Here is a 14496-nt window from a genome sequence, read left to right as displayed (position 1 = left end):
TGTTTTTAGTTGGCCGACTAGAAACACTTCTCTCTCTCTCTCTCTCTCTCTATATATATATATATATATATATATATATATATATATATATATATAGTAAAGGGTTCCTGCCCTCAAGCGCAGATACCTTATCTGCGCTCGAGTGCAAGAAACAAGGGTGGGGCCACATTGTTGGGGTGATCCTAAGCATTCATTTGAAAGTCGCCATCGTGGATGGGGTGTGTACCAAAAATCAGCTCCATTGGATCATCTTAGGGTGTCCATTTGTGGGGGTAAAAATGGGCAGATACTATTTGTCCACTAATCTGCCCATTTTTTCACCCACAAATGGACACCCTAAGATGATCCAATGGAGCTGATTTTTGGTGGACACCCTATCCATGAAAGGGCCCATCAAATGAATGCTTTGGATCCCCCCAACAGTGTGGGCCCACCCCTGTTTCTGCACTCGAGCGCAAATAAGCTTATCTCTGCATTGCACATAGACGTTCTCCCATTTGGATTTTCGTGAGAGGCATCTAATCTCTCTAATTCACATAGACGTTCTCCCATCTCTCTCTCTCTCTCTCTCTCTCTCTCTCTCTCTCTCTCTCCAATGCAGTTTGTAACATGGTATCAAAGCTTCAAAGTTGAAGATTGAAGATCGAAGACTGATACTCCATCCTTGAAACCCTAAACCTAGAACTAACCATGAGAATCATTGCCGCCACCCCTTTCCTAACCCTAACTAGTGCCGCACCTACCTAGAACCCTAACCGTAACAATTGCACCCTCTCTCTCTCTCTCTCTCTCTCTCTCTCTCTCTTCCAATCTGTACCACAACCACGAAAATCCTAACCCTCGCCATAGCAAACCCTAGTTTTCATTAGAACCATCTTACGAAACATGACTTTGGGTTTTCAATACCTAACCCTAGATGCACCCTATACCTCTCGTTCCCACATTTTTCTTCAACTATTCCTCCCTTCTACCCAACTGCCCAACCCATCTACGGTATTTTTCACCCATCAGATCTACCCATAAATCCTCTATTGAATCCTTTTCCAACCTTTACCTAAAATTAATCCCTAAACTCATTTTCATTTACTTATAACACTTCGTATTCATGGTTTAAACCGGTATTCTTTGATCTTTGTCATCTTGTGATGGTTTCGGACAATTGTTTGGTGATTTTATAACGTTGGTGGTGTTATTGACGCTTTCTATCCTGGAACCGTGTGAGATAGCATCTGTAGATGCTTTTGTTTGTGGCATGTCAGTGAGGTGGTGGTGATTAGTTGTTGTTGGTGCTTGTCGTTGGTTGGAGGCTTTATTTGTGGTTTTGTGAGTGCAGGTGATTGTTGGTGATATAAGTGCACGCCAACCGTTCGATGAAATGTCTGGAGAGAATGTGTTGTTGGCTTTGGTAGTGTTAGTTGTGCCATGTTACTTGTCTTATTGATGGTGTATGTTGGATCTTGTGATATTGGTGGAAATTTGTCGGTGGCTTTATTTTCGGTGTTGTTCATAGTTGATATTTGTTGGTTGTGGATGTTAGTTAGATTGGTGGATCTGCCTGAGGTTGTACATGTGGCATCTTTGATTGGATGAATGGCAACTCATTCATTGCTTTGTGGTTGGTGTTGTGGTGTTGTGATTTTGCGGTGTTACCATTCGTTTGTGTTGTTGTGATTTCGTATAGTTATTCATCATGGCTACGTCATCTACGATTTCTGGCCCTTTTTCTGTGACTTCCAAGACTTCGAACAAACTTGACGGATCCAGGCTGTTAAGCTCTATCTCCGTGGCCAGGGCAAACTGAGTTATATCACCTCGGACCCACCATCACCTAAGGACTCCACCTATGACAAGTGGAGCCAGGAGGATGCTAGTCTCCAGTCCCTGTTATGTTAGCGTATGGGGCCCAAGATTGCAAGTCATCTGTTGTTCCTGAAGTCCTCGAGAGTTGTCTGGTTACGTGCAGAGACACTCTACTCAGGAACCAACAATCTTACGAAGATTTGTGATGTTTATTCGGATCTTCTCAGATCGATGCAGGACAAGCGATCTGTTTCTGAGTACTTGGCTTGTGTGAGCAGCTAGACTCTTGCCGCCCTCTCCAGATCCTCATGTGCTAGCCAAACAGAAAGAAGAGCTCCATGTTGTTAAGTTTTTTATGGTGTAGGAAGAGAGTTTCTTCCTATTCGACAATTGATAGTGGGTGAGGGTAGTTTACCATCTCTTGATGTGGTTTTCTCTCGTGTTCAGCGAGCTCTTCATGTTGATGTTCCTGATGATCCTGATGGTGAGCGATCTACTTTAGTTGTTCAGTCTGGTTATGGACGTGGTACCCGTGGTGGTGGTGGTCGTGGCTGTGGTCGCCGCGGATCTGGTAGAGGTTTTGGACATGATTCAGAGGGGGGGGTTGGTCGTTGTACTGGTGGCCGTGGATCTCATTATTGTATACATTGTGGCATGGAGGGTCACACTACCGACTACTACTATGACTTCCATTGAGAGTTACTACCTCCACGGGCTTGCACATCACGTTTCTGGGACTCCCACAGCGAGTTCGACGGCTGTCTCTTCCACGCCTAGTTCTTCTGATACACTTGTTGTTTCTCATACTGAGTAAGAACATCTACTGCGTCTATAGGAGAAAGGGAAACAACACATTGCCACACTTGCAACGGAAGGTAGCAACCCATCCGGCTCTCTTAGTCACACCAGTTCATGGCTCATTAGCTCTGGAGCCTCCCATCACATGACGAGTAACAGTAGTCTTCTTAGCCCCTTTATACTTACTTCCACTTCTCCATCGATTACTTTGGCTAATGGGTTGGTCTTGGTTCTAATTACCTATTTCATATGTTTTCTGTATTCTAAGTTTTCCTTGTAATGTTCTTTCTGTTAGTCAACTTACTCATCGTCTTAACTATTATGTGACCTTCTTTACATCTTATTGTTCTTTTTAGGATCTTGCGACTGGGAGAAGGATTGGAACGGGCCATGAGGTGGATGGACTCTACTACTTTGACGGTGATGCTCCGCCCACTGCGTTGCGCACTTCAGTTGCTTCGTTCATGTGGCACTGCCGTCTTGGTCACCCTCCAGTAGATCGTCTACAGTATTCTTCAATTGTGTCTAGCCATGTTAGTCAGTTTCATTGTGAATCTTGTCAGTATGGAAAACACCATCGTGTTTCCATTCCGTCATGTTCTACTAGTCATGTTTCGAGCCCGTTTGAGCTAGTGCATTCTGATATTTAGGGTCCATGTAGAACTCAATATTTATTTGGATATCGATATTTTATTGTATTAGTGGACGATTATTCAAGAATGTCTTGGTTATATGTAATAAAAAATAATAAAAGATCATTCAGAAGTTTTTTCTGTAATTCGTTCTTTTTATGCTGAGATTACTAACTAGTACTCATGTTCTCTTAAATGCCTGCATACTAACAATGCACGTGAATACTTCTCTGTACCAAATGGGTTTCATGAATTTTTATCTAGCCATGGCATTATTCACCAGTCGTATTGTGCTCATACCTCTCAGCAAAATGAGGTTGCTGCGAGGAAACTTAGGTATGTTGTAGACATGGCTAGGACTCTTCTTTATTAGATGCGTGTCCCAAAGTCATATTGGGCTGATCCTGTTCTAACAGCATGTTTCCTAGCCAACCGTCTTCCATCATCAGTTCTCCAAAACCGTTACTCCATTTTCAGTTCTAAATCCATCTGGTAATCCCTTCCCATTACTTCCTCAAATCTTTTGTTGCACATGCTTTGTTCATGATCTTACTCTTGGACTCAATAAGATGGATCCACATGCTATCAAATGTATATTCTTAGGCTACTCTCGTACTCAGAAGGGCTATAGACAATATAGTCTTCAACTTGGTCGTGTCTACGTGTCTGCCGATTTTATGTTTTTTGAGGATACCCCTTATTTTACTAATTATGTTTCTATTCCAATTCCTTATTCTCAGGTTCCACTGCCATAACCCTTTCCAGTCCCGAATTAGACATATGCGAAACAATCCAAGCCATTGAAGGTTTATTCTCGTCGAGGTCACCAATCTTCACTGCCTTCATGTCCAGCCGACACCTCATGCCCAAGAGCTCCCTCACAGCTCGCAGGATTCCCTACTGCTCCAGAGGTCACTGTTTCTCCTGATGAGACCCTATTTTACATCGTACACGCTCTCATTTTACACATCATCCCATTTTTGACGTGGTTTCTTATGATCATTCGTCACCCTCTTATGGCTCCTTTTATCATCTATGTCCTCTGTTTCTATTCCAAGTTCAATTGTAGATGCTATGGCTCATCCAAGTTGGCGAGCAGCAATGGATGCAAAGATGGGTGCTATGGAGTCAAATCATACATGGCAATTGGTCCCTCTTCCTCCAGGGGCACAGGTAGTAGGTTGTAAGTGGGTGTTTACAGTAAAATACCTACCAAATGGGACAGTAGAAAGATTGAAGGCTCGATTAGTTGCAAAGGGGTATACACAGACGTAAGCCAATGATTACACGGAAACATTTTCACATGTGGCAAAAATCTCTTCAATCCGTGTTTTGATATCCCTTGAAGTGAAAATGTCATGGCCTCTCTATCAATTAGATGTTAAGAATGCCTTCCTGCATGGTGATCTGCTGGAAGAGGTATACATGGAGTAACCTCCTGGGTATGTTGCTCAGGGGGGGATGAAGCATGCAGTCTGCAAGTTACAGAAGACAATATATGGTCTTTAGAAATCCCCTCGTGCCAGGTTTGGAAGAGTCAATGGGGCAATGATACGATTTGGAATGAAACAATGTGCCGTAGATCATTCAGTGTTCAGCTCTAATGGTAAAGATCGTAGGATCTTCCTGATTGTGTGTATTGATGATATCATAATCACAGGGAGTAACAGTGCAAGTATACAGAGGCTGAAGGACATTCTATAGAAACACCAAAGATCTTGGTCGTCTGAGATATTTTCTAGGGATAGAGAGCATATTCACGTAGAGGGCTACCTCTATCACAAAGCAAGTACGCACTGGATATATTGGAGGAGAATGGTCTTCTGGGAATAAAGCCAGTTGAGACTTCCATGGACCCAAATGTCAAGCTTTCACCTGGTCAGGGAGAGTTACTAGAGGATCCACGCAGATATAGACATTTAGTTGGAGGTTGATTTACCTCATTGTCACACGCCCGGATATCTCTTATGCAATTGGCGTGGTTAGTCAGTAGATGAGCGCACCACGCACATTCATTGGTTGACAGTTCTTCAAATAGTGAAATATCTAAAGAAGCTCATGGTAAAGGACTTCTCCTTAGAAAACATAGTCACATGAGAATTGAGGGATATTCAGACACAGATTAGGCATGATTGTACTTTTGTGGGAGGTAACTTAGTGTCTTGGAAAAGCAAGAAACATGAAGTTGTATCGAGGTCAAGTGCAAAAGCTGAGTACAGAGCCATCACCTATACAGGTTGCGAGTTGATCTGGTTGAGAACATTCATGTCAGAGATTGGGTTACCCTACCCATCCCCTGAGTCGCTCCACTGTGACAACAAGTCCGCCATTCATATAGCAATGAATCAAGTCTTTCACAAGCAGACAAAACATATAGAGGTGGATTGTAACTTTATTCACCATCGGATTCAAGGGGAGATTTGCACCGTGTTTACAAGATCAAATGATCAAATAGCATACATGTTTACAAAACCTTTGAACAAGGCTAGATTGAGCGATTTATGTAACAAGCTGGGAATGTATGATATACATAATCCAGCTTGAGGGGGAGTGTTAAGTATGGTCGTGTATGTGTGTACCCCAATATGGGGGTATTTATGTCTTTCACTATGTATTGCACGCACGCACACACAAACACACACACACACACACACACACACACACACACACACACACACATATAGTCTGGGAGCGTGAGAGACATCTAATCTCTCTATTTCACACAGACATTCTCCCATCTATTCTCTTCTTCATTTCTCTCTTCTATCTATCCAATGTAGTTTGTAACAAACGCAACCATCACCTGGAGCTTATTGTATCCAAACATTTTCGAAAATTGTATGTCAAAGGTCCTAAGCGTATTATGGTCCTCGCCACATATGTTATCTCCATTGAAACCGTTGTTGTAAATTGAGAGACCTTTATCTTCCCCCAAAAAAAAAGGATCAAACTTGATGTGCAGCGAACACAAGATGAGAATGCAAGAAACACAAACACACAAAGTAAGACACACAAAAGTTACTTAAGTCAGTAATGTACTTACTACTTACTACCTACATCCACCGGAGAAGAGAGTTTCACTATTTCAATATTACCATTACAAACTCTCTTTTCTACCTTTTCTCTCAGTAAAAAAAACAGAGACTCAATCACTTGCCACACAAATTAGTCTGTCATGGTGATGAACCACGGCCACACATACCCTTTCATCATAGGAGTACCATCCAAAAGGACTTCGTCAAACACATTCACGTCCTTTGGTCCAAAGTCCAAACGAAAGATATCGCCATGCTAGGATCATGGTATGCCTCAAGTAAATTGGGATTCTCTCTGAACCTCAAAGCAATCTCCGCAACACCAATGTCACCTCATGATTCTTAGCTCATCACATGATCCATGTCTACGCTTACGTCGACACCAGAAAACATAACCTGGACCTGATTATGTAGGTTTTCAAAGCATTTCAATGTAAGCATTTCTAAGAGTAACAGCATCCATTTCTAGTTAGGCACTTCAGGTTCATCTCATCAAGTACCATGTGATAAAGAAACTGAGCCATAGATCCTTATATGCCACAGAGCAAAGCAATGGATGAGATTCTGCAGTTCTGGAGTTTAACAGGCCACAACTTTGGGAACATATAAATGTGAAACAAGTACAAACACGATATAGATTTTGTACTCCTAGGTGACAATGAAGCTGTTTGTCTTCGCATCAAGATTTAGATGCTTCAACATATACAGGTCACTTCTCAAGAAGCAACTACATCCCGCCTTCAGCAAGGTAGAGATCTCCTTTCTGCGCTATAGCACCATGGTAGCTATGATGTGCGGTGTAGGGTGTTGAATTATTCTCCAACATGATTTGGTGGGTAGATTGCAGTATGTCGTCTATGATGTAGCATGTCAGCCATGTGTCCACAGTTTGTGATGTTGTGGTTTAATGTCCAGTCACACAATAAATAGACACCATGTATCTATATGCGTTGTCATGATATACGGCTTGATGTTCAAGGTAATCATAGAATGCAATGTCATTTTCTTACATCTTGACGTTAGAACTTCTAAATTTGTTCAGTTAAAAGGATTCAAAAGCATGAAGCTTGTGCCACAACACCTCAAGGATCCAGGCAAATGATTCACCTTGCTTTCCGTCTTTAAAAACATTAGTAGCATCTCAATTCAAATATTAATAAACACATCAACTGTAATAAATAGCAATTCCACGTGTAAAAGATGCGAGGATCCTACCAGTTTCCATTGCATAGTTCAAAACGTTACCTGAAATCTTTGTCATATAGACATCTCAGTATCTTTCCGGGCATCCAGTCAAATTCATCAGCGCTAATTGAACCTTTGGAGTACTCCAAGCAATAAAATCGATATAATTCAGCAAGCCTCTCCATAGTGTACCTTTTCACAAGTAACTGAAAATTTGAAAAGAATTTCACCCAATTACAAAAATCACTAACTATTGAATATCAAATAACCAAATAAGAGAAATGACAAGAACGTAGAAGTACAGATTTGTCTCGAAGGCGCTCTGCAACAACTTTAGCAGTCTCTGATGGGATGGATTTCAGTGTATAACATGCGACATCATAAACTGCGGCAACAACTTGTTTCCGAACATTCTCATCATAGTCTAACAGCCGGTCGCAGAGGGCAGCTGGAAAAGTTCACCCACTCAAATCAATCTATGTGCACAAATTTTACCCTCGTTGTTAAGTTCAAAATTGGGTGTAAAATTTGTCTTACACCCATTTTACGTTGAAAGAAGAGGAGTCTAAATGCAGATAAAATGTTAGAAAAGTAAGAACCATCCTCCTTACTGATGATGTCAGGAGCTTCAGCTCTGAAAGGATTTGCCATCAGACAATTTTTGACATGTTCAATTACTGAAACTCGAACTTCCACAACTCTATCACTCAATCTCTTCAGAAACTCGGATAAGAGTGGCTGAAATGTCTCTGAGATAGCATGTCCAGGTAAAGCAAACAGGCCACCCAGTAACTTCACCGCTTTCAAACGAACATCTAATTGATCCGTCTGCAAAAGTTGAAACTTGAGACGTGAGAACCAATACATTACTCTCTCTCTCTCTCTCTCTCTCTCTCTCTCTCTCTCTCTCTCTCTCTCTATATATATATATATATATATATATATATATATATATATATATATATATATATATATATTACAGAACTTCAGCCATTTAGCCACAAGGTGCTTATGAAAAATGATCAAATTCATATTACAAAGTAGAAAATGCAAATAGTTCTACAAAAACTAGTGATAAGGAATGTTACCAATAGCTCTCCTGTGATGTAGGGGGTGATTCCACAGAGGATCTGAGGAGCACACTGATATAAATCATAAATGACATCATGATAGTCAAGTTGAGTATTCAGAGAACTGTTGTCCCCTGATATTGATGATATAAGGAACTGCTTTATGCAAGGTTCAAGTTTTCCTGCACAATGTTCTATAACGTTCATAGCAAGCCTCCGGGCAGCCATTGAAACATCCTAGCATCACAAATTTCACAAAATCAACTCTGTAAAGAAAAGTCCCAGCAAAAGTGAAGTCTTAAACATGATGGAAGCACAGATTACCGATGTGTGGCTATCACATTCTAAGCGATCAATTAGCAAAAATAAACTATGTGGTGTAATTATCGGCAACAGAGATTAGGAACTCACACATTTTTCCCGGCCTAAAACAGAAAATAAAGTGAGTAACAGATCCTCCTGGATATCCTCACTCTCGTCTAAAAGGAGGACCATGATTGTTTGCATTGACGCAAGAACATTTTCTGGATGACTGTCACTGCACATGTGCAAAGGCCAATAAGAACAGTGAAGGCATTCACACCTTGACCACTCAATCTGTTCAAGAAAGAAATGTAACTATTTCTGAAAGCACTCGTACATTTTTACTAACCACCATCATATAAGTATGGCTAAGGTTATAAAAATTTAATATTTGAAGCAGAATTTTTATTGCTCTAATCCAAGGGCTGTCCCTAGATAATACAAAATTAAGTGCAAAGACATGTCCATGCCATAGCCAATTTGTATCAATATGTGTGACATGTTTCAAAGGAAACTTGGACGCAACTTGGTGCTTTTTTTAGGTCTTCCTACAAGAGTTGATGTTTCTAAGAGGTGGTTTGAGACAGAGAACGATTACATGCATCAGCATTAGTGATTCACAAAATCATAGTGCACATTTTAAAATTAGAAGTACTATTAAGAATCGTTAGTTGCATACAAATCAAGTTTCCACAAAGTAGTTAAGAAGCACCTTGGTGACGAAAAAATGAATAATATATATGCCAACTAATCACAATGAAGCGGATAAGAATAAAAAAAATACAAACAGAAGAAAAGAATCCTAACTGAATCTTGGAAAGTATTCATGTAGAAACCATGTGCAGATATCTGAAACTTCTCTTCATAGCTACCAAATTTAAGATAAGGAGAGACTAGTCGTGTACATTCAACACAGTTGGAGTACCAAGAAAAGGGTGTGTCTTTAGCTCTGCATATAGAGAGAAGCATTTCCAAATGGAACTATAACAACACATTATAAACAGAAACTGTGGTCCTCCCAGAACCAAAGTAGTGGCAACTTCTAATACATTTAAGATATAACCAATTGTGTAAAAATATTTCATTGGCAGATTTTCAACAAATTAGGACGTACAAAATTGCTATAAAGCTTCAGGGAAACAATAGTACCTAGAAACAGCAAGAAATGTATGGAACATTTCATTAACTAGATCATCACACTCGAGATCCAACATCACAACACATGACCTATATCTTGCAAGAGTCTCCAAGATAGCAACCCTCCTTCCAAATGATGGAGCATTGATATCACTTAATCCACTGAAGCTGCCTACAATCAAATGAAAAATATCCTGCAAATGGGAACTATTTCAATCAGGTGGAGATAAATATGCAAAATGAACCATCACCACAAAATAGACTGCATGGAAGACCTATGTAATACAAATAAGGCAATAAATCGAATCCTTTCCAATGCAATTAACCTTTTGTCAAGAAAGAAAGGTACCCTTAGAATATCATCACTGTAAGGAGCCTCTGGAGCAGTGATGCGTGTTATCTCACAAATGCAGGTTGCTAGCAGAAGTTTGACATCCTTATCTTGGTGTTTCAACAGCTCTGGTTTGCCAATTGCATTAAGACAAGGCTGCATTGATTCTGTCATTGATGGTGATGGAGACTGATCAACCTCAGCAAGACAAGTTGCTGCTTGCTACACAATCAAATGAAACACTAGTCTCAAACAGAAGAAGAATATGGCCATATAAAATCTATTATAAACTCTCACTAAATTTCTGCTAGTGCAGGTTTGCAAAAGTTAAAATATTAGGACTTGTTAAGAGTGTACATGTAAATATATACCCACATAGGGGGTATTCTTGTCATTCATGTAACCCTACTGATGGGGACCATTTTAGGGCCATATTTTAATTTTTAAGTGTGTTTTAGGTGTCTTTTAAGTCACTTAAGTTATAGTAGGGGTACTAGAGTTTTTTTACATCAAAATAGCTTAAGTTCTTTGAGTTATGTATGTTTTAAAGAGGTCCCACGTGTATTATGGGATTTTAAAGTTGGAAGCAAGTAAGAGGGAAGTTTGGTCCAAAGGTATTGGTTTCTTTTAGGGTTTGAGAAAGTTCTAGTTCTCTTCTTCTTTCTTATAAATTCTAAGCCTTAGGGAACTTTTCAAGAAGAATGTTATGTTATGATTAATGAAAAGATTTGAAGTTTTTTCCTCTTTTGTGGAAGTGAATATGTGATGTCTACTTCTTGCAAAGGTGTAATGCCCTGATCTTCTCTAAGGTGTGATGCCTAGGAACCCCTTGGTGTGATGCCTTGGTTTTGGTTGGTGAGATTCCGACCTTGCTATTTATCTCTTTCATGTTTCTTTTTTTTTTCATGATTTTTCCCATAAATCACCTTCCGGGAACCCGAAAACCTCTCTTGCATTATTTTTCGCTCACCTTCTACAACCCCTAAAATATCCATTAAAAAAATTCTCAACAGTATAAACATCATTCAAATTAGGGGTGCAACTTGGGTCGGGTTCACCAGATTTTGGCTTCGGTTGGGTTGGGTTGGGTTAGGGTTGGAAAAAGCCAACCCAATTTAATTTTGGATTGGGTTAGGGTTGAGGCCTTGGCAACCCGAACCCGACCTCGTCCTTTAATTTTATCATGATTTTCTTAAGATTATGTTTTTTTTCGTGTATTTTTCAGTTTGGCCCTAGATGAACCCGAACCCAACCCGACTCAACCCGACCCGATTTGGACGTGGGTTGGGTTAGGGTTCACAATTCTCAACCCAAGGCTCGGGTTGGGTCGGGTTAGGGTTGACGGAATGCTATCTCAGGTTGAGTTAGGGTTGGCCTCAACCCGACCCGAGTTGCACCCCTAATTCAAATCCATCCCTATCCCATCCCGCTTCTCTCTTGTTTTGTCCCAAAACTAATTTTACACCTTCCCGGCATCCTTTGAAAGCTTCCCGGCATGCTTCGAAAGCGTCATATGTTTGCACCACTCTAAACCTACCCTAAACCTAATAGAAATATTTTTCCAATCTCATAACATATTTTAGGAACCAAAACCTAATTTTTACACATCTTTTTTCACCCCTAGCGTCCCTTCTATAGACCCATCCTCCATTAGATTTGGCATCGGAGAGAAATATGAGTTCAACATTCGATCGTCCTGCATCAACTACTCACATACATACATATTGGAGAGAAATATCAGTTCAACATTCGATCGTCCTGCATCACACACACACACACACACACACACACACACACACACACACACACATATATATATATATATATCATTTTCGTGTGGGAGAGGGCAAAACATAGCTCTCTCATCACTTCTCATTCTCTTCTTCTTCTCTTTTCACTCTCTCATGGAAGTTATGTTAACATTAATATGGTATCATAGCTAAAGGTTGAAGATTTCACCCATTCCCTAACCCTAGATCTGTGAAACCCTAACCCTAGTTTTTACCCTCATTTTTTTTCTTTGATGAAACCCTAGCCGACCCTCCCTTCTTCTTGTTTTAGTTCTTTTTCTCAACCCTAACCCTAGTCGCCCCTTCCATTCTCCCTCCTTTTGGTTTTTTTCCATCACCCTAACCCTAGCTGCCCCTTCCATTCTCCCTCCTTTTGGTTTTTTTTTCCATCACCCTAACCCTAGCCGCCCCCTCCATTCTATCCTTTTTGGGTTTTCCAACCCATACCCCTCCAAATCACTCTTCCGTCACTGCCTTCCTCCCATAACCCTCATATTTTGGGTTTTTACAAACCCAAACCCTGATTGCAATCCTCCCAGTCTCTTTCTTCCATTGCCTCCCCCCCCCCGCCAAAAAAAAAACCCCACACCCACACAAACCCTCTTTTCTCAATTTTACAACATTAAACCCTAACCCTAGTACCTAATCCTATCCCCAACAGTCCTTAAACTCCTTTTAATCTATTTCTAACCCTTGGAATGCATGATCTAAACTTCCTCCCTTCCTTTTCTCTTTCCGTGTTTGAGGCCCAGATGAAGATAGCTGCTAATTCTTCTCTCTTGCCAGTGCTTCTGTGTGTTGTCGGAGTTTTTCTCCTTTCCCGGGCCGTCTAATGGCTTGTAGGGCAAAAATAAAATTGACCGTGGTGTGTCGGGCAGCGTACTGATCGTGGTACTTGGCAGTTTGTGGTGTTGGTGGTCGGTCAGTTGAGTTGTTGGTTGACTGATTGGTTGTGTTGTTGGTGGCTTGTCGATGGGTTGTTGGTGATTCATATGTTGTGCGTTGTTGGTGGATTGTTGGTTGTGTTGTTGGTGGTTAATCGTTGATTGGTGGTTTGTTGGAAGCTCCTCTATGGCTGTTGTCGGTGGCTTGCTTCTTCTTTTTTCCTTTTTGAATGGCATCAGTGACTTGCCTTTGAATGTGTGTTGTTATTTGTTGTGGATATTCAATATGAGTATGACTACGCCTGCTTATCAAAAATAAAATAACAAGTCCTATTGGTTTTTCGCTACATATTTTGGTAGAAATTTGAAGTAAAAAAATGTCCTTTTTAAAATTTACTTGATATGGTGGTTTCTTTTTTTCTTTTTTTAAAATAACTATTGAAAAAATCGCCAATCAAAGCGCCTTTTTCAAAATAGAACATCAAAACAAACAAAATGATGGTATATCCTACTCCACTGAGCAGAATGAAACAGTATTCATAACTAAGTTGTAAGCCCTACCATTGTTCCACCAGCAACAATAACTACATGTAATTCAACTCGGCCCAAATAACCCCCTTCATACCCAGGTGATCATCTTATCGCATATTTGTAAGGGTTTTGCTAACGAGTGAAGCATAATTTAATTCCCCTTGGGAACACGAATTTAACCATGTTTTGAGACTTTTACGCATGTTAAATAGAATGGATCGATATTGAATCTAAAATACTACAGAACTTTTGACTGAATTTAAAGAACAAAGGAGAGAATATCAATGGAACTTACCTTCAAGAGCTTAATTAGGGCATCCTTAGAAACCGGAAGGCTTTCGAGCTTCGATCCAACCTCCCTCAGCTGCTGTTTGAGTTTCTGCGCCATTTTCGTTGCAGGAACGTAGCTTCTGTACCCTTAATAGAGCATTCGATCGAGAAATAGGAGAAAGGGAGGGTTTTGTTTTTGTTTTTTTTTTGGGAGGTTTCAGATAAAAGCGAAATGAACGGAAATGAAGTGAAATGAAGTGAAATGAAATGAAATGACTTTTCAACTCAATCAAATTTTCTGAAACGAGGATTTATAGAGGTTTGTTCGTTCGTTGATTGTCGGGACCGGGACAGGTCATAGATCGACCGAGGTCAGTAGATTGAGATGTTTGCCTGACATAAATACCCCTTGTTTTCATAGAATTACGAATATGTCCTTTTACAATTTTCTTTTTCGGACCTTTCTTTCTCCCTGCTCTCGTTTGATCTGTTTTGTTGGCCTTTCTCCATTGATCATCTCGATCGGTGGGGGATTCCCCTAACTTTTTTAGGTTCATTAATATAATTCTTTTTGTCATTCAAAAAATAAATAAAAAATTATAAAATGAAATATCCTTATCCCATCTTGGGCATTTTATTATTGGAGGAATTATATGGGTGTGGGGGGGGGGGGGGGGGGGGGGGGGATGGGGGGGCAATTATTGTAATCGCGATGGATGAGCCATTGAGC

General features: G+C 40.3%; 1 protein-coding gene across 2 annotated transcripts in view; it reads right to left on the bottom strand.

The window, feature by feature from the left end:
• LOC143851655 (sister chromatid cohesion protein PDS5 homolog A-like) overlaps positions 1-14041 on the bottom strand; it is a 29901-nt gene extending 15860 nt beyond the window's left edge. For both annotated transcript variants that reach the window (XM_077361134.1, XM_077361135.1), the window contains exons 1-8: positions 13792-14041; positions 10310-10513; positions 9973-10154; positions 8932-9058; positions 8539-8757; positions 8062-8278; positions 7753-7898; positions 7511-7656 (exon numbers count right to left, since the gene is read on the bottom strand). In XM_077361134.1, the coding sequence (XP_077217249.1) occupies positions 7511-7656; positions 7753-7898; positions 8062-8278; positions 8539-8757; positions 8932-9058; positions 9973-10154; positions 10310-10513; positions 13792-13884 (1334 nt within the window). In that variant the 5' untranslated portion in view covers positions 13885-14041. The remainder of the gene's footprint in view (positions 1-7510; positions 7657-7752; positions 7899-8061; positions 8279-8538; positions 8758-8931; positions 9059-9972; positions 10155-10309; positions 10514-13791) is intronic.
• Positions 14042-14496: the final 455 nt, after the last annotated feature.

Source organism: Tasmannia lanceolata, unplaced genomic scaffold (assembly GCF_043159265.1).
Source record: "Tasmannia lanceolata isolate RefF3 unplaced genomic scaffold, GAP_Taslan_0.1 ptg000018l, whole genome shotgun sequence".
In the NCBI taxonomy this organism is placed as follows: Eukaryota; Viridiplantae; Streptophyta; class Magnoliopsida; order Canellales; family Winteraceae; genus Tasmannia; species Tasmannia lanceolata.
The sequence above is the reverse complement of the archived record's forward strand: the minus strand, read 5'-3'. Positions and strand labels throughout refer to the sequence as shown.